This window comes from Pristis pectinata, chromosome 5 (assembly GCF_009764475.1).
Source record: "Pristis pectinata isolate sPriPec2 chromosome 5, sPriPec2.1.pri, whole genome shotgun sequence".
Lineage (NCBI taxonomy): Eukaryota > Metazoa > Chordata > Chondrichthyes > Rhinopristiformes > Pristidae > Pristis > Pristis pectinata.
This window is the reverse complement of record NC_067409.1, coordinates 6,466,166-6,491,374: the sequence shown is the minus strand read 5'-3', so window position 1 is coordinate 6,491,374 and position 25,209 is coordinate 6,466,166. Positions and strand designations below refer to the sequence as shown.

General features: G+C 51.5%; 1 protein-coding gene across 2 annotated transcripts in view; it reads right to left on the bottom strand.

Annotated features, from left to right (window-relative positions):
- Positions 1–600: 600 nt before the first annotated feature.
- Positions 601–25,209, bottom strand: part of vill (villin-like) — an 81,553-nt gene continuing 56,944 nt past the window's right edge. For both annotated transcript variants that reach the window (XM_052015392.1, XM_052015393.1), the window contains exons 13-20: positions 24,913–25,071; positions 22,711–22,887; positions 18,074–18,219; positions 14,481–14,625; positions 12,155–12,343; positions 8,678–8,752; positions 7,317–7,610; positions 601–2,958 (exon numbers count right to left, since the gene is read on the bottom strand). In XM_052015392.1, the coding sequence (XP_051871352.1) occupies positions 2,845–2,958; positions 7,317–7,610; positions 8,678–8,752; positions 12,155–12,343; positions 14,481–14,625; positions 18,074–18,219; positions 22,711–22,887; positions 24,913–25,071 (1,299 nt within the window). In that variant the 3' untranslated portion in view covers positions 601–2,844. The remainder of the gene's footprint in view (positions 2,959–7,316; positions 7,611–8,677; positions 8,753–12,154; positions 12,344–14,480; positions 14,626–18,073; positions 18,220–22,710; positions 22,888–24,912; positions 25,072–25,209) is intronic.

The window sequence follows — 25,209 nt, the reverse complement described above, 5'->3', positions numbered from 1 at the left end:
GGGTGTGTGGAGCTGTGTGAGGCAGCGGCCCTACCAGCTGCTGCCGAGCTAGCAGAAATGGGCCGAAGGGACTGTAAATTAGAGTGGAGAGAAGTCCCATGGGGAAGGGTAACACAACAAGTCAACACAACAAACAGTTCAAGCACTCATTGTTTTAATATTACTGCACAATACTAGTTCTGTAGAAAGATCACCTTTTGAGATCAGTGAAGAGAGCAGAGAACTTCACAACAATAAGGGATTTTTCTGATCCTCCATCATAGAAAGCATCACCTGTGAGAAGTTCCCTATGAGTCCAGTCGCCGGATTACACCACTCCAGAGTCCCTCCCCTACACCTACCCTGCCTGCACTGAGATAACGCTGGAACTGGGATCCCCGGCTTCCCACCACCTCACCCCTCAACGTCAAAGCACCTCTGATGGTAACAGCCAGGGGCGGAAGTCATTGCATCTTAAATCTGGCTGCAACGTCCCCCTTACATCCTCTGCCCTGATGAAGGGTCTCGACCCAAAACGTCGACTGTTTATTTCCCTCCATAGATGCTGCCTGACCCACTGAGTTCCTCCGGCACTTTGTGTGTGTGTGTGTGTGTGTGTTGGGGGGGGGGGGGTGGGGGGGTGTGTTTCTAAAGTTCTTGGTTGGCTTTTTAAGCACTCTAGGTTGTGGAAGGCGCTACAAAAATTCAAATCCTTCTTCCCACAAAGATTGGAGTTCCCATTTTTAATTATAAAAATATCGGAGATCGGGAAGAAATCAGCTGAGTGTCAATATTGCTGCACTCTCCGGCAGCCTTGCTCCAACTGAATAACAAAGGATCATGTTTATGTCTAACTGGCTGCCGCAAGGCAGCTCGACCTGGAGGATGGACCAATCACGTGTGTGGGATAAGGGGTCACGTGATAAGTTGACGTCCTTGTGTGTCCCATTGAAGAACTGGTTGGGACTGATGCCTATCAGTGAAACTACAAAAACAGAGAGTGATTTTTTCCCATAGTGCGAGAGGTTTACTAGAAGGTGAGGAATCAGTGAAATAAACCACAGCCTTTGTCTCCCATTTTTCCCAATAAATGCCTGAAGTGTGGATGGAGGGAACTTGAACCCAAGTCCAGTTAAAACTGATCCAATCAGCCGTCAAACCCTGCCGACCATCCACCAATTAGAAAGCGGTATGTTTAAAGATTGGGGGCATAGATTGTATCTGCCCCTCGCAAGCCCACGTAAGGTTAAAATCACAACTTCACTCACTCCTGTATGATTAGGCGGCCTCAGCAGTGTCCGATGGATTCCCCCATGAGCCCTGATGTCACATTAACAACATATATCTGTAGTACGTCATACGACGCCACATGATTTTCCTCCATGTCACAGGAGAATGTCATAGAACATGGGACAGTACAGCACAAGAACAGACTCTTCACCCCACAGTGTTACGTCACATGATTCTATCTTACACGCCACACATCGACTGCGTGGTGACACATAATGTCTGTTGCTCTGTGCCTGTGATGCTGCTGCAAGTAAGTTTTTCACTGCACCTGTGCACACATGTGCATAGGACGATAAACTCGACTTTCTAACATCACCTCAAAAACACTGCGGGATCACGGAGTGTGTTAGGACAACGTCTGTTGGACCCCCTTCACTGGACACTCATGTCATTCTGGTAACCCTCTCCTCATGCCTTCACCCCACACTTAGTGCCGGCCCATACCAGGCAGCTACCCAGCCCGAGATATACTGTCTGCCCTTCAGAGTTCCTGCCAGATAGTTATCGTAGGAAGGGAAGGGAGTGGAAGGTCATCTTGAGAGGCATAACACTGTTCACATCAGGGTTTGATCTGTGGCCTGCTTAAGAAATTATAAATGTACTCGAAGAGATGAGGGAGGTGTGTATCACCAGCAAGGCCAGTGTCCATCGCCCGTCTCTAACTGACCAGGAGATGTAGGGGGTGAGTTGTCCTGAAATTAGTGTGGGGAGTAAGTTGCCCTATTGAAAGGCCTGGATAGAGCGGACGTGGACAGGACGTTCTCATCAGTGGGAGAGTCTGGGATCCAAGGGAACAACCTCAGAATAAAGGGACGTCCCTTCAGAACTGAGATGAGGAGGAATTTCTTCAGCCAGAGGGTGGTGAATCTGTGGAATTCATTGCCACAGAGGGCTGTGGAGGTCAAGTCATTGGGTGTATTTAAGGCAGAGATCGATAGGTTCCCGATTGGTAACAGGGTTAAGGGTTACGGGGAGAAGCCGGGAGAATGGGGTTGAAAAATCATCACCCATAATTGAATGGAGGAGCAGATTCGATGAGCCGAATGGCCTAATTCTGCTCCATATCTTATGGTCTAATTGCCAATATCCTCACTAGGCATATCTGGAGATGCCAGACGGTTACTTGACTGTGGAGAGGATCACCAGGCATAATCAGACAATGGCCGAGAAGGGAAACCCCTTTAAAGCAGGACCTCCTCAACCCCATTCCACGGAGGTCAAAGCCGGTGCCACCTCGCTTGATTCGGCCCGAGACGGACAGCCTTTGGGCCAACCATACAGGGGTCAGACTGCGCCCCAGAAACATACCCTGGCAGACAGTCACGGCAACAGATGCCTCTGGACGGTTCAAACCTAGGCCGCCCCGAATGTGCTTGCAAAGTCGAAAGCATTCAGAACAACCTACAGGCTAATTTGACCTTTTAGTATCAGCTTAACGGAGAAAAAGGTTAATTTTTATATATAAAAAAGGAAAAATATACATATATCTATATCCTGACCTATTTCCTAATTACTCCCCAGACCATGGACTCTTGCTGTGTAAAGGTGGGTGGAGCCAGCAGACTGTATGCATCTCTAGAAGAGTTTTTTCTGTTTCTTCAGCACCATCTGCTTCCAGATTGGTGCCATCTTAAACTCCTCCCGTGTCATGTCGAAGATGTCCTCAAAGTCCTCGTCCGACAGATATTGCTGTGGAGAAATCCAGCGAAGCGGTTACTTAAGGTGCAGGACGAGGCTGGAGTCCGTTCAATGCAGTACTGACCAGTGCAGAGTCAACGGGGCAGGCCCGTCCCCAACACACTTCCCCACCCATCGTCTTCCCTCTCGTTCTCCACACAAGGAGGCTGTTTGGCCCATCTTGCTAGAACTCACCCCTCAGTTGACCCACACGGTTGAGCAGAGCCACTGCATCACAGCACCCGAGACCCAGGTTCAATCCTGATCTTGGGTGCTTTTTGTGAAGGACCTGGGCCTCGGAGATGAAAGAGTAACTCTGTTTCTCTTCACACAGATGCTGCCTGACCTACTGAGTGTTTCCGGCATTTTCTGTTTTTATCTCAGGTTTCCAGATTCTGCGGTTTTTTTTAGACCAGCACAGTACAGGCCCTTCGGTCCACAATGTTAATGCCGATACTTTATCCTGCTCTAAAATCTATCTAACCCTTCCCTCCCACATAGCCTCCCATTTCTCTATCATTCATGTGTCTATCTAAGAGTCTCTTAAACGTCCCTAATGTATCTGTCCCCACAACCTCTGCCGGCAGTGCGTTCCACGCACCCACCACTCTCTGTGTAAAAAACTTACCCCTGACTTCCCCCTTATACCTTCCTCCAATCACCTTAAAATTATGTCCCCTTGTATTAGCCATGTTCACCCTGGGAAAAAGTCTCTGACTGTCCACTCGATCTATGCCTCTTATCATCTTGTACACCTCTATCAAGTCACCTCTCCTCCTCCTTCTCTCCAAAGGAAAAAGCCCCAGCTCGCTCAACCTATCCTCATAAGACATGCTCTCCAATCCAGGCAGCTTCCTGGTAAATGTCCTCTGCACCCTCTCAAAAGCTTCCACATCCTTCCTATAATGAGGCGACCAGAACTGAACACAATACTCCAAGTGTGGTCTAACCAGAGTTCTATTTTCTGATAGCTTCAAATGGTAAGGAAACAGGCCCTTCAGCCCAACTGGTACATGCCGGCCAAGATTCCCTTCTAAACTAGTCCCATTTGCCCACCCTTGGTCCATATCCCTCTAAGCCTTTCCTATCCGTGTACCTGTCCATGTATCTTTTAAATATCGTTAATGTACCTGCCTCAACCACTTCCTCTGGCAGCTCGTTCCGTATACTGACCACCCTCTGTGTGGAAAAAGTTGCCCCTCAGGTTCCTATTAAATCTCTCCCCTCTCACTTAAACACGCCCCCTAGTTCTTGATTCCCCAACCCTAGGAAAAAAGACAGAGTGCATTCACCCTATCTATGCCCCTCATGATTTTATACACCTCTATAAGATCAGCCCTCATCCTCCTAAACTCCAATGAAAATAGTCCCAACCTATTCAACCTCACTCCATAACTCAGTGCCTTGAGTCCTGTCAACATTCTCGTAAGTGGAGCCACAATTGAGTCATGGAGTTATATTGTACAGAAGGAGGCCCTTCAGCCCATCAAGAATGTCTTATCATATTTTATTCTCCCCACATTTCCATCAACTCCCCCCAGATTCAACCACTCGCCCACACACTAGGGGCAATTAACCCACCAAGCTGCACGTCTTTGGGATGTGGGAGGAAACCGGAGCACCCGGGGGGGAAACCCAGGCGGTCACAGGGAGAGTGTGCGAACTCCACACAGACAGTGACCGAGGTCGGGATCGAACCGGGTGTCCGGCGCTGTGAGTCAGCGGCTCTGCCCGCTGCACCACCCAGTTCACAGCACAATTCAGCCGAGTGTTGCTGCCTTGTTCCCACTGTACTCCACACATGTACCGACGACGTTGACGTGAACGGCTACCATTGTACACAGGAACTGGATGGTGAAGTTGAGCCTTGCTAACACACTGGACGTCGCAAAATCAGAGGGTTTAAAGTGTTGGCTATGCCACACCCACCGCGATATCCTTCCCGCGCGTCTTTTCTACAGAGACTCGTTTCCCACAGCACTCGGTACCATAAGATATAGGCGCAGAATTAGGCCATTTGGCCCATCCAGTCCACTCTGCCATTCAATCATGGCTGATTTTTTCAACTTCATCCTCACCATAACCCTTAACCTCCTTACCAATCAAGAACCTATCAATCTCTGCCTTAAATGATCTCTGCCTTAAATCTCTGACCTGATAGAGGTGTATAAGATGATGAGAGGCATTGATCGTGTGGATAGTCAGAGGCTTTTCCCCAGGGCTGAAATGGTGGCCACAAGAGGGCACAGGTTTAACGTGCAGGGGGATTAGGTACAGAGGAGATGTCAGGGGTAAGTTTTTTACTCAGAGAGTGGTGAGTGCATGGAATGGGCTGCCGGCAACGGTGGTGGAGGCGGATACGATAGGGTCTTTTAAGAGACTTTTGGATAGGTCCATGGAGCTGAGTAAAATAGAGGGCTATGGGTAAGCCTAGTCATTTCTAAGATAGGGACATGTTCGGCACAGCTTTGTGGGCCGAAGGGCCTGAATTGTGCTGTAGGTTTTCTATGTTCCTGTGTTTCTAAATACACCCAATGACTTGGCCTCCACAGCCCCTTGTGGCAACAAATTCCACAGATTCACCACCCTCTGACTGAAGAAATTCCTCCTCACCTCATTCTAAAGGGACTTCCCTTTATTCTGAGGCTGTGACCTAGGATCCTGGACTCTCCCACTGATGGAAACATTCTCTCCACGTCTTGCTGTATCCAGGCCTTTCAGTACATTCTGAGGATACTGAGACCAGGAGTTCTTGGACTCCCTCGATCTGGGGGCCCACTGGAAGCCAATTATTGGGGCTCAGCACCACCTACAGCAAGAGGGTGTGATCAGCCCAGTCCCTGCTGAAGGGAGCCCTCCCCCACCCTCCTCCTGTATTCTGTCTCCCCTTTCATCAAGCCCCACACCCACCCTCCCACCCAAATATGGCTGAAATCCAATCTCCAAGTTCATGAAAAAAAAATCCTGCAGCTGCTAGAGATCTGAAATAAAAGTTAAAAATGCTGGAAAGACTCAGCAGGTCAGGCAGCATCTGTGGACGGAAGCAGAGTTAATGTTTCAGGCCTGAGACCCTTGAGCATTAACTGTTCTGGTGAAGGGTCTCAGACCTAGCACATTAACTGTTCTAGAACATGGAACAGTACAGCACAGGAACAGGCCCTTCGGCCCACAATGTTGTGCTGAACTAATTAAACTAGTAACTAAATGCCTGACTAAACTAATTCCTTGGTCTACACAATGTCCATATCCCTCCACTCTCTGCACATCCATGTACCTGTCTACGAACCTCTTAAATGCCCCTGTTGTATCTGCCTCCACCACCACCCCTGGCAGCACATTCCAGGCACCCACCACTCTCTGTGTAAAAAATTTGTCCCACATATTTAAACTTACCCCCTCTCACCTTAAATGCATGCTCTCTAGCTTTAGACATTTCGACCCTGGTAGAAAGATACTGGCGGTCTACTCTATCTATGCCTCTCATAATCTTATAAACTTCTGTCAGGTCTCTCCTCAGTCTCCGCCGCTCCAGAGGAAACAACCCAAGGTTGTGTATGCTTTATGTGTTCTGATGAAGTCGTACATATATTAAAAAAACAAAAGATAGAAAAACTTTGTTTAGGCCACACTTTGGGAGTATTGTCTGCAGTTCTGGTTGCCCTGTTACATAAAGACTGTGGAGGCTTTGCAGAGGGTGCAGAAGAGGTTCACCAAGACGCTGCCTGGATTAGAGGGTCTGAGCTATGAGGAGAGGTTGGACAAACTTGGGTTGTTTTCTCTGGAGCGTCAGAGGCTGAGGGGAGACCTGATAGAAGTTTATAAAATTACAAGAGGCATAGATAGGGTAGAGAGTCAGAATCTTTTTTCCAGGATAGAAGTGTCAAATACTAGAGGGCATGCATTTAAGGTGAGAGGGGGAAAGTTTAAAGGAGATAAGTGGGGCAAGTTTTTTTACACAGAGCGGTGGGTGCCTGGAACAGGCTGCCAGGGGGAATAGTGGAAGCAGATACGATAGAGGTGTTCAAGAGGCTGGTAGACAGACACATGAATGTGCAGGGAACAGAGAGATGTGGATCACCTGCAGGCAGAAGGGATTTAAGTTTAATTTGGCATCGTGTTCAGCACAGACATGGTGGGCCAAAGGGCCTGATCCTGCGCTGTACTGTTCTATGTTCTGTGAAGGGTCTGATACATTAACTGTTTCTCTCTCTCCACAGATGCTGCCTGACCTGCTGAGTGTTTCCAGTGTTCACTCTAGGCTGATGTCTTCATTTATAAAGCTCAGGATCACTTTGTAACCAGCCCCTCCCACCTTGCATGCACCTCGCCCACCCCGTCTCTCTGATCCTTCACACTTTAAGTTGTCTCACCTCCTTCTTCTCGGGATCCACCCCTTTAGGAAGGTCCTCCAGTGGCACATTGATCAGCAATTCCCGAGGGTAACACTCCTTGCCGTTGACAATGATCGGTCCGGATGGAGAAGGTGAGGGGGAGGAGGAGGAGAGAGGTGAGGGAGCTGCGGGCGTAGAGCGCCCAGACTGAGGGTTGTAGGGTGCCTGAGCAGCAGGCATCTGAGGGCTGAAGGCAGGTGGGGAGGGGGAGTGGGAAGGGACTGAGGCTGAGGGTGGGGAACCTTTCCGGTTCAGGTCAGTGTTGTTGAGGTCCTGTGGGAAGACACATCGCTAGAAGGCACTCGCTTACAGAAAATAGAAATGACTTTTAACAAGTTACTGAAGGCGAGGCGAAGCCTGCCCTGTTACTGAGAATCAAAAACACTGCAGATGCTGGAATTCTGAAATAAAAACAGACCCTGTTGGAAACACTCAGCAGGTCAGGCAGCGTCTGTGGAGAGAGAGAGACAGAGCTAATGTCCAGGTCCCCTTCTTTTTATCTTTCTCCCCAGTTCTGACCAAGGGTCTCAGACCTGAAACATTAGCTGGTTCTCTCACCACAGACGCTGCCTGACCTGCTGAGTGTTTCCAGCCTTTTCAGTGTTTATTTCAGCCGACCAGGATCTCCGCCGCAAGGGGATTTCTCCTTCTCCCGCCACCTCTCTCGTTCTCTCTCCACCACCTCCCCCCTTGCTCGCTCTCTCTTAGCCCCCTTTCTGTCTCCTCCACCCCCTCTCTCTCCCCGCACCCCTCTCTGTCTCTCTCTCTCTTTTCGTTCTCTCATGTGATGTAAGGTCATAGCGAGATAAGGCCCTTCAGCCCATCATCTGTGCTATGCAGCAACCATCCATTTACACTAATCCTACACTCATCTCATTTCACTCTCGCCACATTCCTATCGATTTCCGGCAGATTCTACCCCTCATCTTACACACTGGGGGCAATTTACAGCAGCCAGTTAACCCACCAACCCGCATGTCTTTGGGACGTGGGAGGAAACCGGAGCACCCGGGGGGAACCCACGCGGTCGCAGGGAGAGTGAGCAAACTACGCACAGGCAGCGCCCGAGGTCGGGATCGAACCCGGGTCTCTGGTGCTGTGAGGCAGCGGCTCGGCCCGCTGTGCCACTGTGTTGAAAGGGTGAGAAAGCACGGCTCCAGCCCCAGTAACCTCACGTCCCACCCCGCCACCAATTGACCCCAAGCAACCCCAATCCTGCCCCAGTCTAACATCTCGCCTGCCCCACCCCAGCCCCGCTCCGATCCAATCCCCCCCCCCCAATCCCATTGTGCCCCCATCCGTTCTCACCATCACTGCCCCACCCCTCCCACGGCACTCACCACAGAGATCTGTGTGATCGCTGATACGTCGCCCAGGTTACCTCTCATTCTGTCGTAGCTGCTTCCACCTCCAGCCTATTGGGGAACGAAGGAGGCAAGGTTACCCCCACACACACACCGGGCCCTCCCGTCTCTCAACACCCTCCCCCCACCCCCATCTTCCCCCCACCCCCATCTTCCCCCCCCCCCTACATTTAGCTGATGGGTTACACCAGGCTTGTTGGAGGGGTTCTTGGGTCTTGGGTGCGAAGTCAGGGTTGAGTTGGCTCCAGGATGAGATGCTTGGTGTTGGTGCCAAGGAACAGGCCCTTCCGCCCATCACGTCCATGCTGGCCTGTTTGACCATCTACACTAATCCCATTTGCCTGCACTAGGTCGGTATCCATCTATTCCTTGCCTGTCTGGATGTCTCTTAAACGTGGAGGTTGGATCCGACTCCACCACGTCCGCCGGCAGCGCGTTCCAGATATCACCCACTCCCTGGGTCCACATCTGGAGGAGGACACTTGTACTCCTAGGTCCCCCTGTTCCCTTACATTCCCTATTGTCCTACTGTTCATAGTACAAGTCCTACGCTGGTTTGACTTTCCAAAATGCATCACCTCACACTTGTCTGTATTGAGATCCATCTGCCGCTTCTCGACCCACTTCCCAAACTGATCAAAATCCCCCTGTGACCTACGACAACCTTCTTCATTATCAATGACATCTTCTAATTTCGTGTCATCTGCAAACTAACTGATCCAGCCTCGTGCATTCACATCCAAATCATTTATATAAATAACGAATAACAAGGGTCCCGACACCGACCCCTGCGGCACACCACTGGTCACTGGCCTCCATTCCGAGAAACAGCCTTCAACCACCCCCCTCTGCTTCCTACCTCTGAGCCAATTCTGAATCCACCTACCTAGCTCTCCCTGCATCCCATGGGACCCAACCTTCCAGACCAGCCTGCCATGTGGCAACAATAGACAACATCCACTGCCCTACCCTTAGCTACTTTCTTGGTTACCTCTTCAAAATACTCTAAAAGGTTCGTCAAGCACGACTTCCCATGCACAAAGGCATGCTGACTCCTCCTGATCAGACCCTGTCTATCCAAATGCTGGTAGACCCTGTCCCTCAGAATTCCCTCTGGTAACTTCCCCACTACTGACGTCAGGCTGACCGGCCTGTAGTTCCCTGGCTTGTCCTTGCTCCCCTTCTTAAACAACGGATCAACATTAGCCACCTTCCAGTCTTCAGGAACTTCACCAGTGGCTAACGATGAAGCAAATATCTCAGCAAGGACCTCCGCAATTTCTTCTCCAGCCTCCCACAAAGTCCGAGGATGCACTCGGTCAAGCCATGGGGATTTATCCACCTTAATGTGCTGTAAGACTGCAAATACCTTCTCCCTGGTGATAGGAATGACCTCCAAAACATCACCAGTTTCCCTTATCTCAGTAAACACCAAAGAGGAATATTCATTAAAAATCCCACCCATCTCCTACTGGGATGGGAAGGTGGTGGAGGGATATGGCCTCATGAAGGCAAACGAGATTAATGCAAATAGGCATCATGGTTAGCATGGACAAAATGGGCCAAAGGGCCTGCTTCAGTGCTGTATTACTCTATGAAGTAGAGAGGTACCAGGGGGTGGGGAACATCTAGCAAATAGCGATCATAAGTTTCAGAACAACATAGGAAAGGATAGGGACCAGAAGGGATGAGAACAGATCTGGCCCAGGTAAAGCAACAGAGGCGGGGGAGAGATGAGACAAAGTTTTTATGCACTGAGCTGTTGTGATCTGGGACATGTTGCCTGAAAGAGTGGTGTGAAAGATCAGGAGCTCCCAAAGGGGAGCTGGAGAAAGACACAAAGGTTTTTTTACAGGACTATTGGGAAAGAGCAAATGGACTGGTTGGAGAGTTCTCCCAAGGAGCCTGCATTGGCACAATGGGCTGATTGGCCTTTTGTGGAGATGCAGAAGATTGCCAATGCTAAAACCCTGCATCCTCGACCCAAAACGTCAACAATTCCTTTCCACCCCACAGATGCTGCTCGGCCCACTGAGTTCCTCCAGCAGGTTGTACATTGTGGCTTTTTGTGACCATGGGTTGGTGCCTTAAGGTAATTGGAGTTGGTTAATTAATGTCACATGTACCAAGACACAGTGAAAAGCTTTTGTTTGCACGCCATTCAGACAGATCATTCCACTGATAAGTACATCGAGGCAGTACAAAAGGAAAACAAAACAGAATGTAGAATATAGTGTTGCAGTTACAGAGAAAGTGCAGTGCAGGTAGACAATAAGGTGCAAGGGCCACAACGAGGTAGATTGGGAGATCAAGAGTCCATCTTATCGTACAAAAGGTCCGTTCAAGAGTCTTTGAACAGTGGGAGAGAAGCTGTCCTTGAGCCTGGTGGTATGTGCTTTTGTATCTTCTGCCCAATGGGCAAGGGGAGAAGAGAGAATGTCCGAGGTGGGAGGGGTCTTTGATTATGCTGGCTGCTTTCCTGAGGCAGCGGGAAGTGTAGACAGAGTCCATGGAGGGGAGGCTGGTTTCCGTGATGGACTCGGCTGTGCCCACAACTGGAGAGGTAAGTACCCCCGAGCTCCCCTGGGGAAAAATTCACAGCTGATTCTAAGTTGGGACCTGTTAAGAACAGACAATGCAAGGAGGAAACAATTCTTTCCACAATGAGTGGGAGGGTCTGGAGTTTACTGCCGGGGGTAGTGCTGGAAGTGGATTCAACTGTTGTGTCAAGCGGAGCTGGAGGTGTATGGGGAGTGTTTGCAGGTCCTGAGGGAGATGGTTAGGGATGGGATGGTGACTGGCTGAATTGCTGTTATGTAGAGCTGGCTCCAAACAGCCTTGTTCTGTATGTCATGTGATTCTGTGACACTGTTGACAGGCAAGGGGACAGGCAGTCGTCGGGTTACACAAGCATTCTGTCCCCGAGCACTGTCCCAAGAGCAGTTGTACGCCAGTCCCACTTGCTTCATTAAGGGCAGGCACGGTAGTGTAGCAGTTAGCATAACACCATTACAGCGCCAGTGACCCGGGTTCAATTCCGGCCGCTGTCTGTAAGGAGTTTGTACGTTCGCCCGGTGTCTGCGTGGGTTTCCTCCAGGTGTTCTGGTATCCTCCCACATTCCAGAACTGTACGGGTTAGGAAGTTGTGGGCGTGCTACGTTGGCGCCGGAAGCGTGGAGACACTTGCGGGCTGCCCCCAGCACACTCTACGCAAAAAGATGTATTTCACTGTGTGTTTCGATGTACATGTGACTAATAAAGATATCTTATTAGTATTATTACTAGCTTAAAAAATGCTTTAAAAATGTATGGGAGAATTTGCATAAATTTGGGTTTCTCTCAAGTCAGGTCATACGTGACCCAGGGAGGGCCTGTGCTTCATGAATTGGTCAAAAGCCCTGGTATTCAAAGTCTGAGGTCAGGAAACTCTCCATTGGAATTGCCCCAACTTACGGTCCACTTGTGTGAGTCCCAGGCATTGAACCAGCCGGTGAAGGTCAGGGGCTCTGAGCCTTGCTTCACCTGGACGATCGGTGTGTCCAAGTCCCGTCCTGATGGGTGTGTCTGCAGGTAATCCTTAGCCGAGGCAATGGACTCCTGTTTCTCGTAGTCATTGGCTGACCGGCCTATCCACAGAAACACCTGCAAACCAAAACATCCGAGTTACAGGGAGAGGTCAGACAGGCTAGGACTTTACTCCTTAGAGTACAGGAGACTGAGGGGTGACCTTATAGAGGTGTATAAAATCACGAGGGGCATAGATAGTCGTTCTCCCAGGGAAGGGGAACTAATAACTAGAGAGCATAGACATGAGGTGAGAAGGGAAAGATTTAATCGGAACTCGAGGGGCAACGTTATTTATTTTTACACAGAAGGTGGTGCGTAAATGGAGCAAGCTGCCAGAAAAAATGGTTCAGGCAGGTACAATAACAACGCTAAAAGGCATTTGGACATACATTGTTAGAACATAGAACATAGAACAGTACAGCACCGGAACAGACCCTTTGGCCCACGATGCTATGCTGAACTAATCAGGCTAATGAGGCCTAATTACACTAGTCCCTTCTGCCAACACAATGTCCATACCCCTCCATTCTCCGCACATTTGTGTGCCTATCTAAGAGCCTCTTAAATGCCCCTATTGTATCTGCCTCCACCACTAAGTCCAGGCACCGACCGCTCTCGGTGTAAATAAACTTGCCCCACACATCTCCTTTGAATTTACCCCCTCTCACCTTAAATGCCTGCCCTCTGGTATTAGACCCTGCGGAAAAGATACCGGCTGTCTACTCAGTGCCTCCCATAACTTTACAAACTTCTATCAGGTCTTTCCTCAGCCTCTGCCACTCCAGAGAAAACAACCTCTCCCTACAGCACATGCCCTCTAATCTGGACGGCATCCTGGTGAACCTCTTCTGCACCTTCTCCAAAGCCTCTACATCCTTCCTTTAATGGGGCGATCAGAAAGGAAAGGATTAGAGGGATATGAGCCAAACTTGTCCTCTTTGACTCTCACCAACTTTTATCGATGCACCATAGAAAGCATCCAATCTGGATGCATCACAGCTTGGTACGGCAACTGCTCTGTCCAGGACCACAAGAAACTGCAGAGAGTTGTGGACACAGCCCAGCGCATCACGGACACCAGCCTCCCATCTTTGGACTCTGTCTTTACCTCTCGCTATCTTGGAGAAGCAGCCAGCATAATCAAAGACCCCACCCACCCGAGTCATTCTCTCTTCTCCCCTCTTCCATCAGGTAGAAGATACAGGAGCCTGAGGGCACGTACCACCAGGCTTAAGGACAGCTTCTACCCCACTGTGATAAGACTATTGAACGATTCCCTTATACAATGAGATGGACTATGACCTCACGATCTACCTTGTTGTGACCTTGCACCTTATTGCACTGCAGTTTCTCTGTAGCTGTGACACTTTACTCTGTACTGTTATTGTTTTTACCTGTACTACCTCAATGCACTCTGTACTAACTCAATGTAACTGCACTGTGTAATGAATTGATCTGTACGATCAGTATGCAAGACAAGTTTTTCACTGTACCTTGGTACAAGTGACAATAATAAACCAATACCAATACCAATTTGCCTGCATTTGGTTCATATCCCTCGAAACCTTTCCTATCCAAATGTCTTTTAAATGTTGTTATTGTACCTATCCCTAAAACTCCCTCTGGCAGCTCGTTCCATATACCCACCATCCTCTGTGCGAGAAACCTGCCCCTCAGGACCCCTTTAAATATCTCCCCTCTCACCTTAAGCCTCTGCCCTCTAGTTTTAGACTCCCCCTACCCTTGGGAAAAGACTGTGAACATTCACTTTATCTGTGCCCCTCGTGATTTTATAAACCTCTGTAAGTTCACCCCTCAGCCTCCTTCGCTCCAGGGAAAACAGTCCCAGCCTATCCAGTTTCTCCTTACAACTCAAGCCCTCCGGTCCCGGCAACATCTTTTCTGCACCCTCTCTTTCATCCAATAATACGGCTGTCAGAACTGCACATAGAAACAATACTGGAAGCAGCAAAAATGAAGCCCATGACCTGTGCCTGAACTGAGGTACTGCTCAGGACAAGCCAATCGGCTGAGGTCTCACACGCGGCAAGCTAATTGGCAGAGGTCCTGCTCAGGGTAGCCAATTGACTGAGGCTCTGCACAGGGAAGACCAATCAGCCGAAGTCCTGCTCAGAGTAAGCCAATCATCTGAGGTCCCACACAAGACAGGCCAATCGACAGAGGTCCTGCTCAGGAACGGTGGTGTTCTCACCTCCTCCCATGTGTCCAGCAACATGACATCGTCTTCATCCAGATCCTCCTGTGTGAAGTCGTAAATCTCCGTCATGATGAATCTTCCCGTCTGGTTGGAGCACTCAAAGAGCCTTGGGTCATATTCAGCTTCCTCTTCCTGGAACCTGGAGAGCACACGGAGTCAAAGGGTCACCAACAGGGATTTGGGTGGGGGGCAGAAATGGCCGGCGTAGGGTAGAGGTGACAGAGAGAGTGGGGGGGGGGGATAGAGAGGGGGGATAGAGAGAGGGGGAGAGAGAGAGGGGGAGAGAGGGGGGAGAGAGAGGGGGAGAGAGAGGGGGAGAGAGAGGGGGAGAGAGAGTGGGGAGGGGGGAGAGGGGGGAAGAGCGTGGGTAGAGATTTTGGGGGCAGAGGGAGGGTGAGAGAGTGTGGGGGAGAGAGGGGTGAGAGGGGAAGTGTGGGGGGAAAGAGAAAGAGAGGTGGAGGGGGAGGGGGGTAGAGAGGTGAGGTGGGGTGGGGGTAGAGGTGGGGAGGGGGAGAGAGGTGGGGAGGGGGAGAGGGGAGAGAGGTGGGGAGGGGAGAGGGGAGAGAGGTGGGGAGGGGGAGAGGGGAGAGAGGTGGGGAGGGGGGAGAGGGGGGAGAGAGAGAGGATGTGAGGAAGAATGGCTGGACAGAGAAAGTGGGAGAAAGAGAGAATCGAGGAGAGAACGTGTAGGGGAGAGAGAGGGAGGGTGGGGTAGAGAGAGAATGCAAAACGCCCACTGATAACAGGCGGACTAGTTTGAAATAGCCTGAACGAGCTTCTAAATATCCTAATCACAAGGGAAAAGGTATTCGAATTATTCACAGGATTAGAGACAGACAAATCACCAGGTCCAGATAGCCTGCACCCATGGATTTTAAAAGAAGTAGCTGCAGAGAGTGGGTCCATTGGCTGAAGTTTTCAAAGCTCACCGAACTCCGGGAGGTTCCAGCGGATTGGAAAACGGCAAAAGTGACTCCCTTGTTGGGAGGAAAATGGAAAGTATGAAACTATGGGCCAGTTGGTTTAACATCTATTGTTGGCAGGATGCTGGAGTCAATAATCAAAGAAGAAATAGTTAATCATTTAGGAAAGCCAATATAATCACACCAAGTCAACAAAAGGCAAATAATGTCTGACAAATTTGCTTAGCCTGAAAGCACGTAACACCAGGCTCAAGGACAGCTTCTATCCCGCTGTTATAAGACTATTGAACGGTCCCTAGTACGATAAGGATGGACCCTTGACCTCACAATTGATCTCGTTATGACCTGGCACCTTATTGTCTGCCTGCACTGCACTTTCTCTGTAACTGTAACACTTTATAACATTCTGTTATTGTTTTCCCTTGTACTACCTCAATGCCCTGTTGTGATGAAATGATCTGTATGGATGACATGCAAAACAAAGTTTTTCACTGCACCTCGGTACGTGTGACAACAATAAACCAATTTACCAATGTAGGATGTAATAAGTAGAGGGGAGCTTGTAGATGTGCATTTGGACTTTCAAAAGGCATTTGGTAAGGTGCCACATAAGGGGCTGATTGACAGGTTAAGAGCTCTTGGAGGAGATGTGTTAGCATGGATTGAAAGCTGGTTATCACACGAAAACAGAGAGTTGGAATAAATGGGTCTTTTTCAGGTTGGAAGGACGTAACTAGTGAAGCATCACAAAAATCAGGTCTTGGCCTTCATATTTATGGTTTACATTAGTAACTTGGAGGCAAAATTTAAGGTATCCAAGTCTTAAAACAGGTCTTGACCCAAAACATCGACTATTCCTTTGCCTCCACAGATGCTGCCTGACCCACTGAGTTCCACCAGCAGATTTTTGCTCCAGATTCCAGCATCTGCAGTCTTTTGTATCTTGAGTTTAGAATAATGATGGGTGAGGGGCTAGCTTACAGGAAAATATAATATCCTGGGGGATGACAGATGGCAGGACCCTTAGCAGCACTGATGTACAGAGAGATCTTGGGGTCCAAGTCCATAGGTCCCTGAAAGTGGTAACACAAATAGATCGGGTGGTAAAGAAGGCGTACGGCATGCTTGCCTTCATCGCTAGGGGCGTAGAGCACAAGAGTCAGGAAATCAAGTTGCAGCTGTATAAAACTTTTGTCAGGCCACCTTTGTGTGCAGTTCTGGTTGCCCCATTACAGGAAGGATGTGGAGGCTTTGGAGAGGGTGCAGAAGAGGTTCATCAGGATGCTGCCTGGATTAGAGAGTCTTAACTATATGGAGAGGTTGAACAAACCTGGGTTGTTTTCTCTGGAGCGTCAGAGGCTGAGGGGAGACCTGATACAAGTTCAGAAAATTATGAGGCATGGATAGGGGAGACTGAATCTCTCCCAGGGTATAAATTTCAAATACTAGAGGACGTAGCTTTAAGGTGGGTGGGGGGATTTAGAGGAGATAAGTGGGGCAAGTTTTTTTTTACACAGAGAGAGGTGGGTGCCTGGAACAGGCTGCCGCGGGTGATGGTGGAGGTGGTGTTCTAGAGACTGTTAGACAGACACATGAATGTGCAGGGAACGGAGGGATGTGGATCACGTGCAGGCAGAAGAGATTTAGTTTAATTTGGCATCGTGTTCGGCACAGACATGGTGGGCCGAAGGGCCTGTTCCTGTGCCAGAGAGAGCTTGAACCCATATCTCTGCCATTTCCCACACCTCTGTGTGGTGTGTGTGTGTGTGTGTGTGTGTGTGTGTGTGTGTGTGTGTGTGTGTGTGTGTCAGTGTTTATGTCAATGTGTGTGTGTCTGTGTGTGTGTCAGTCTGTGTATGTCAGTGTGTGTGTCAATGTGTGTGTTTGTGTGTGTCAGTGTGTGTGTGTCAATGTGTGTGTATGTGCCAGTGTGTATGCCAATGTGTGTGTGTCTGTGTCTGTGTGTGTGTTACTGTGTGTGTGTCAGTGTGTGTGTCATTGTCTCTCTGTGTGAGCGTCAGTGTGTGTGTGTCTGTATGTCAGTGTGTGTGTCTCAGTGTGTCTATGTCAGTGTGTGTCACTGTTTGTGTGTCTGTGTGTCAGTGTGTGTTTGTGCATTTGTGTGTCAGTGTGTGTGTCAGTGTGTGTCAGTGTCAGTGAGTGTGTCAGTGTGAGTGTGTCAGCGTGTGTGTCAGTGTGTGTCTGTGTGCATGTGTCTGTGTGTTAGTGTGTCTGTGTGTGTGTCAATGTGTTTGTGTTAGCGTGTGTGAGTGTGTAATGCGTGAGTGTGTCAGTGTATGTGTTTGTGTGTGTCAGTGTGTGTGAGTGTGTCAGTCTGAGTGTGTCAGTGTGTGTGTGTCAGTGTGCATGTGTGAGTGTGTTTGTGTGTCAGTGTGTATGCATGTGTCAGTGTGTCAATGTGAATGTGTCAGTGTGTGTGCCAATGTGTGTGTGTCTTAGTGTGTGTGTGTGTCACTGTGTGTGTGAGTGTGTCAGTGTGAGCGTGTGTGTGTATGAGTGTGTGTGTGTGTCTGTCTGTCTGTCTTTGGCTGATGCTACTGTCTATTTGTGGTGAGGCTGAACAGTGACCCCACCGCCCCCACCCACACCTCCCCCTCGCCCACACACCCCCGCCCACACCTCCCCTGCCCACAGCGACCTCACCGTTTGTCACTGGCGTACGGTGCTCTCCCCCCCAGTACAGCCCAGAACTCCGGCGGCTCCTGTCCCTCCAGTATTGTCTGCTTCTCCCGTTTGGACAGGTTGTTGGCCACCGTCTTTGCCATCTCACGCTCGTCACCGCTGCAGCCCTGGGAGGAGGAAAGAGCCACCTCGTCACACTGGATGCCCCGTCTCCAGACCTCTGTGAATGATCCACTCTCTGCTCCCCCATCAAGCTCTGTGCCCTCCATCCTCGCCCAACAACGCCTCAGTTTAAAGTCCATCGCGCAAACCAGCCTCCCGTCCGTGGACTCAGTCTACGCTTCCCGCTGCCTCGGGAAAGCAGCCGGCATAATCGAGGACCAACGCACAAAACGCTGGAGAGACTCAGTGGGTCGGGCAGCATCTGTGGAGGGAAATGGACAGTCGACGTTTCGGGTCGAGAAGCCCTGATGAAGGATCTCGACCCAAAACGTTGACTGTCCATCTCCCTCCACAGATGCTGCCCGACCCGCTGAGTTCCTCCAGCAGATTGTGTGCTGCTCGAGATCCCTGCGCCTCTCTTGTGTCTCCATCATCAAAGACCTCACCCACTTTGGACATTTTCTCCTCTCCCCTCTCCCGTCGGGCAGAAGATACAAAAGCTCGAGAAGACGTACCACCAGGCTCAAGTACAGCTTCTATCCCACTGATATATGACACTTGAATGGACCTCTCATAGACTAAAAGACGAACTCCTGACCTGGCAATCTACCTCATCGTGGCCCTTGCACTCTATTTGTCTGCCTGCACTGCACTTCCTCTGTAACTTCAACGTGATATTCTACATTCTGTCTCCTTTTCACCACCTCGATCTGTCTGGATGGTATGCAAACAAAACCTCTTCACTGTATCTCAGTACACGTGACAATAATAAACCAATAACAATGCCCAGTGACGAACTTCCAACATTTTGGCTCATCCAAGATTTTAATCACTCCACCCCTGGCAGACAACGCCCTGAACTCTGCTCTGCAAAACTCTGGTTAGACCACACTTGGAGTACTGTGTCCAGTTCTGTTCGCCTCATTATAAGATGTGGAAGCGTTGGAAAGGGTTCAGAGGAGATTTACCAGGATGCTGCCTGGTTTAGAGAGTATCCATTATGAGGAGAGACTAAAGGAGCTAGGGCTTTACTCTTTGGAGAGGAGGAGGATGAGAGGAGACATGATAGAGGTGTACAAAATATTAAGAGGAATAGAGTAGACAGCCAGCGCCTCTTTCCCAGGGCACCAATGCTCAATACAAGAGGGCATGGCTTTAAAGTAATGGGTGGGAAGTTCAGGGGAGATATCAGAGGGAGGTTTTTTACCCAGAGAGTGTTTGGGGCATGGAATGCACTGCCTGGGGTGGTGGTGGAGGCAGGTACATTGGTCAAATTCAAGACATTACTAGATAAGCATATGGAGGAATTTAAAATAGAGGGATATGTGGGAGGAAGGGGTTAGATAGTCTTAGGCGAGGTTTAAAGGTTGGCACAACATTGTGGGCTGAAGGGCCTGTATTGTGCTGTAATCTATTCTATAATTATCCTCTCCACCTCCCCCTCCTACGTGTTACACTCCTTGACACCGACAGCTTTGACCGAGCCATCGGTCCATATTCTCCCTTTGAGCCTTCGAGTCATATTGCATTTCGTCAGAGAGATATCGAGCCCTACAGCACAGAAACAAGGCCCTTCAGCCCGTCTGACTGTCAAGTACCAGTGAGGGCGATGGGGAAATCCCCATCAACCTCCACTGAAACATCATGGGAGGCTTCCCTGGGTTTTCGATCACTATAGGGAGGATGTGATTGGCATGAAGAGGGTGCAAGGGAGGTTCGCCAGAATGATGCCTGGGGTGGAGCGTTTCAGTTATGAGGAGAGACTGGAGAGGCTCATTGAAGGTGGCTACACAGGTAGACAGGGTGGTTAAGAAGGCTTATGGAATGCTTGCTTTCATTAATCAAGGTATTGAGTACAGGAGTCAAGCAGTTATGATGCATCTCTATAGAACTCTGGTTAGGCCACATTTAGAGGATTGCGTGCAATTCTAGTCACCTCACTATAGGAAGGATGTCGAGGCTTCAGAGATGGCGCAGAGGAGGTTTACTAGGATGCTGCCTGGATTAGAGGGCATGTGCTGTCAGGAGAGGCTGGACAAACTTGGGCTCTTTTCTCTGGAGTGGCAGAGGCTGAGGGGAGATCTGTTGGAAGTGTATAAAATTATGAGGGGCATAGATAGGGTGGACAAGCAATATCTTTTTCCCATTATTGAGCGATCCAATACCAGAGGGCATGCATTTAAGGTGAGAGGGGGTAGGTTCAGAACAGACGTGAGGGGTAAGTTTTTTACTGAGAGAGTGGTGGATGCCTGGAGTGCGTTGCCTGATGGGGCAGTGGAGGCAAACTCATTGGGGGCTTTTAAGAGGGGCTTGGATGGGCACATGAATGAGAGGAAGGTAGAGGTATATGGGCATTCTGTAGGTAGGAGGGATTAGCTATGTCAGCACAACATTGTGGGCCAAAGAGTCTGTTCTGTGCTCTACTGTTCTATGTTCTAAGTTCTATGTAGGCTGGGTCTGTTCTCCCTGGATCAGGGGAGGTTAAGAGGGAACATGATTGAGGTATTGGTAACTCTAGAGAAACCAAGGACTGCAGATGCTGGAATCTAGATGAAAAACACGACGATACTGGAGGAACTCAGCAGGTCAGGCAGCGTCCGTGGAGAAAAGCAGGCGGTCAACGTTTCGGGACAGGACCCTTCTTCAGGACTGAAGATAGGAAAAGGGGAAGCCCGATATATAGGAGGGAAAAGCAGAGCAGTGATAGGTGGACGAAAGAGGGGAGGCGGGGTGGGCACAGGGTGGTGATAGGTAGATGCAGGTAAGAGATAGTGATGGGCAGGTGCCAGGGGGAGGAGGGGAGAGCAGATCCACCGGGGGATGGGTCAAAGGGAAGGAGGAAAAAAAGAGAGATGGGCTGGGAAAGGGAAGAGGCACGGTTGGGGTGGGTGTGGGGGGTGATTGAGGGGATGACTTAAAGTGGGAGAATTCAATGTTCATGCTGTTAGGCTGCAAGTTTCCCAGACAGAAAATGAGGTGTTGTTCCTTCAGTTTGTGCTTGGCATTCTCCTGGCAGTGGAGGAGGCCGAGGACTGACATATCTGTGATAGTGTGGGAGGGGAAGTTGAAGTGACCGGCGACGGGGAGATGCAGATCGCGGTTACGGACGGAGCGCAGGTGTTCTGCGAAACGGGCACCTGGTCTGCATTTGGTCTCACCAATGTAGAGGAGGCCACGCTTGGAGCACCGAATGCAGTGGATGATATGAAGGGAGGTGCAGGTGAATCTCTGTCTCACCTGAAAGGACTGTTTGGGTCCCTGGATGGAGGTGGTGTAGGGGCAGGAGTTGAGATGAGCACTTGAAGTGCCCAGGCATAGAGAGCTATGGGCCAAGTGCTGGGAGATGGGATTAATACAGATAGATGCCCAATGGTCAGCATAGATGTGGTGGGCCGAATGGACTGTTTCCATGCTGTATGACTCTCTGACTCCAAGCCAATACTTCTCCTCTAACCCAATTAGCCTGGGCCTGGGGGCCTAAGTTACAAGGAGAGGTTCCGGAGACGAGGACTTTATTCCCGGAAGGTAGGAGATTGAGGGGTGACCTGATGGACGTGTATATAATCATGAGGGGCACAGACAGGGTGAAAGCACAGTCTTTTCCACAGGGAGGGGGTGCTAAAAACAAGAGGGCATAGATTTAAGATCAGAGGCAAGAGATTTAAAAGGGACACCAGGGGCAGCTTCTTCACACAAAGGGTGGTGCGTATTTGGAATGAGTTGAGGCGGGCACATTAGCAACATTTAAGAGCCATCTAGATAAGTACATGGATAGGAGAGGTTTCGAGGGCTTTGGGCCAAACGCAGGCAGATGGGACTAGCTCGCTGGGCAACACAGACGGCATGGAAGAGTTGGGCCGAAGGTCCTGCTTCCCTGCTGTATGACTCTATGACTTCATCTGGTGGAATAATTTGGAAATGAGACACAGGAGCCTGGGGGAAAACATAAGAACATAAGAAATAGGAGCAGGAGGAGGCCATCAGGCCCGTCGAGCCCGCTCCGCCATTCAATAAGATCGTGGCTGATCTGGTCGCGGACTCAGCTCCACCTACCTGCCTTTCCCCATAACCCTTAATTCCTCTGTGATGCAAAAATCTATCCAACTGTGCATTAAATATATTTAATGAGGTAGCCTCCGCTGCTTCCCTGGGCAGAGAATTCCACAGATTCACTGGTCTCTTTCTCCTCACCTCTGTTAAGAAGGCCACTTAACACCTCAGACCATTCTAAGGGCAATCCGATTGGTTCTTATGCCCCTCTTTCTCCTAACACCTGTAATCGTTTTGCTCTCAGTTGATCATGTCAGTCAGAAACCCAGTCGTGAGTGACACGTGGCTGTGCTAGGAAGGAAGAGGTGGCTGGGCCTTGAAGGAGATCACTCCTGATCTTCAGTCCCAGCTCCACAGCCGGCCTCCCTTGGTTCCCTTGCTCCTGACCGAACATGGAGCCTTGGTCCCACCGCCTCACCCCCTCCGCCATGCCCAGGTGAACTCACCTTGCCGCACCACAGGTAGGTGGTCTGTTCCGCCTTCAGCACAAAGATGTCATTGGAGTTGAGGGAGGTGGCGCGGGCAGGAACCTCGGTGGCCTTGGTGTTCAGTTCCGTGGTGCCTCGTACCTGGAAGAGTCTGACGGGACCCTCCTCGGTCTTCCCACCGCGGCCTGTCCCACCCTACAGTACACGGGGGGGGGGGGGGGGGGGGGGGGTGGTGGCAACAGGATAGATTACTGCTCAGGGGGGGGGGGGGGGGTCAAGGCAGAGAGGGAACCCACCCCTGTCCTCCAACTCTTGTCCACCCAACCCCATCTCCATCCCCCTCCCACCCTGTCTCCACACCCCTCCCCACACCCTCCAACCCCCTCCCCACACCATCTCCACCCCCCTCCCAACACCATTCCATCCCCCAACCACACTGCCTCCACCCACCTCCCCACACCTCCAACCCCTCCCCACACCTCCACCCCTCCCCACACCTCCACCCCTCCCCACCCCATCTCCATCCCCCTCCCCACACCTCCACCCCTCCCCACACCATCTCCACCCCCCTCCCAACACCATTCCATCCCCCAACCACACCGCCTCCACCCACCTCCCCACACCTCCACCCCTCCCCACACCTCCACCCCTCCCCACACCTCCACCCCTCCCCACCCCATCTCCATCCCCCTCCCCACACCTCCACCCCTCCCCACACCATCTCCACCCCCCTCCCAACACCATTCCATCCCCCAACCACACCGCCTCCACCCACCTCCCCACACCTCCACCCCTCCCCACACCTCCACCCCTCCCCACACCTCCACCCCTCCCCACCCCATCTCCATCCCCCTCCCCACACCTCCACCCCTCCCCACACCTCCACCCCTCCCCACCCCATCTCCATCCCCCTCCCCACACCTCCACCCCTCCCCACACCTCCACCCCTCCCCACACCATCTCCACCCCCCTCCCAACACCATTCCATCCCCCAACCACACTGCCTCCACCCACCTCCCCACACCTCCACCCCTCCCCACACCTCCACCCCTCCCCACACCTCCACCCCTCCCCACCCCATCTCCACCACCTTCTCCACCCCCAATATCAGCCCCAATACCCAGGAGTGGGGGGAGAGGGGGGGAGGGTGGAGAGGAAAGGGGGAGGAGAAGAGGGGGAGAGGGGAGAGGGGAGAGGGGGTAGGAGGGTTTGGGGGTGAGGGGATGGATGGGGGTTTGGTGGTAGAGGGGAGGGAGGGAGGGGGGTTTTGGAGTGGAGGGGAGGTTTTGGAGTAGAGGGGAGGGAGGGGGGTTTTGGAGTAGAGGGGAGGGAGGGAGGTTTTGGAGGAAAGGGGAGGGAGGGGGGTTTGGGTGGAGAGGGGAGGGAGGGAGGGAGGATGGTTCTGAGCACATTCGGGGTCCTCTGAGTGAGTTGGAGCACAGCACATGAGCCCCTCCCCTAACACCGAGCCCCACCCCAACACCGAGCCCCTTCCCCCAATACCGACACCCTCCCCCAACACTGACACCCTCCCCCAACACTGACACCCTCCCCTAGCACCGAGACCCACCCCGCAACACCAAGCCCCTCCCCCAACACTGATCCCCACCCCCAGCACCGAGCCCCTCCTGCTCCATCCTCAAGCCCCAACCCCCGAAACCCACTCCCCACTCCCAACACTCACAAACCACCTCCCCAACACCCTGTCCCCACCCCCAACACCCACTCCCTACCCCCCAAAACCCCTTCCAACACCTACTCCCCACCCACCAACACCCCATCCCCCCAACACCCACTCCTCACCCCCAACATCCCGTACCCACCCCCCAACACCCACTGGGTGGGGAGGTGGGGTGGGGGTGTGTGGATATGGGCTGGTGGGTTGTGGGGGTGGTGGAGGTTGGTCGGGTATGGTTGGGGGGGCTGGGGAGGTGGGGGTTGGTGGGGTGTGGTGGATTGGGTGGGGAAGTGGGGTGGTGGGCAGGGTGGGGAGGTGGGGAAGTGGGATGGGGGGTAGGGTGGTGGGGAGGTGGGGTGGGGCTGGATGGTGCAGAGGTGGGGTGGGGGGTGGTGTGGGGTGATGGGGTGGGGGTTAGGGTGGTGGGGTGGGGTGGGGTGGTGGGGAGGTGGGTGGGTGGAGTTGGGGTGCGGGGGTGAGTGTGGGGTTAGGGGGAGGTTCCAGGACCGAGGTGGACGGGGACCAGCGACGGACGGGCTCACCTCAAAGACAATGAGTTTCCCCTTGAAGATGGCCTGGAAGTGACGTGGCTCGTGGCCCATCGCCACCCGGACCTGCACCACCTCACCATTGTACTGGTTGTCAACGTTCACTGCCTGGTAGGCTGAGGCAGCGATCTCGTCGCGGGAGGCGTGCAGACCCTGAGCGAGCGAAGACAGACAGCGTCAGTGCACCCCATGCTCCCTTCAACCCACCCCCACTCCCCCCGACATCCAGATGCCAAGGAACATGGAACAGTACAGCACAGAACAAATGTTGTGCTGACATTGCTAATCCCT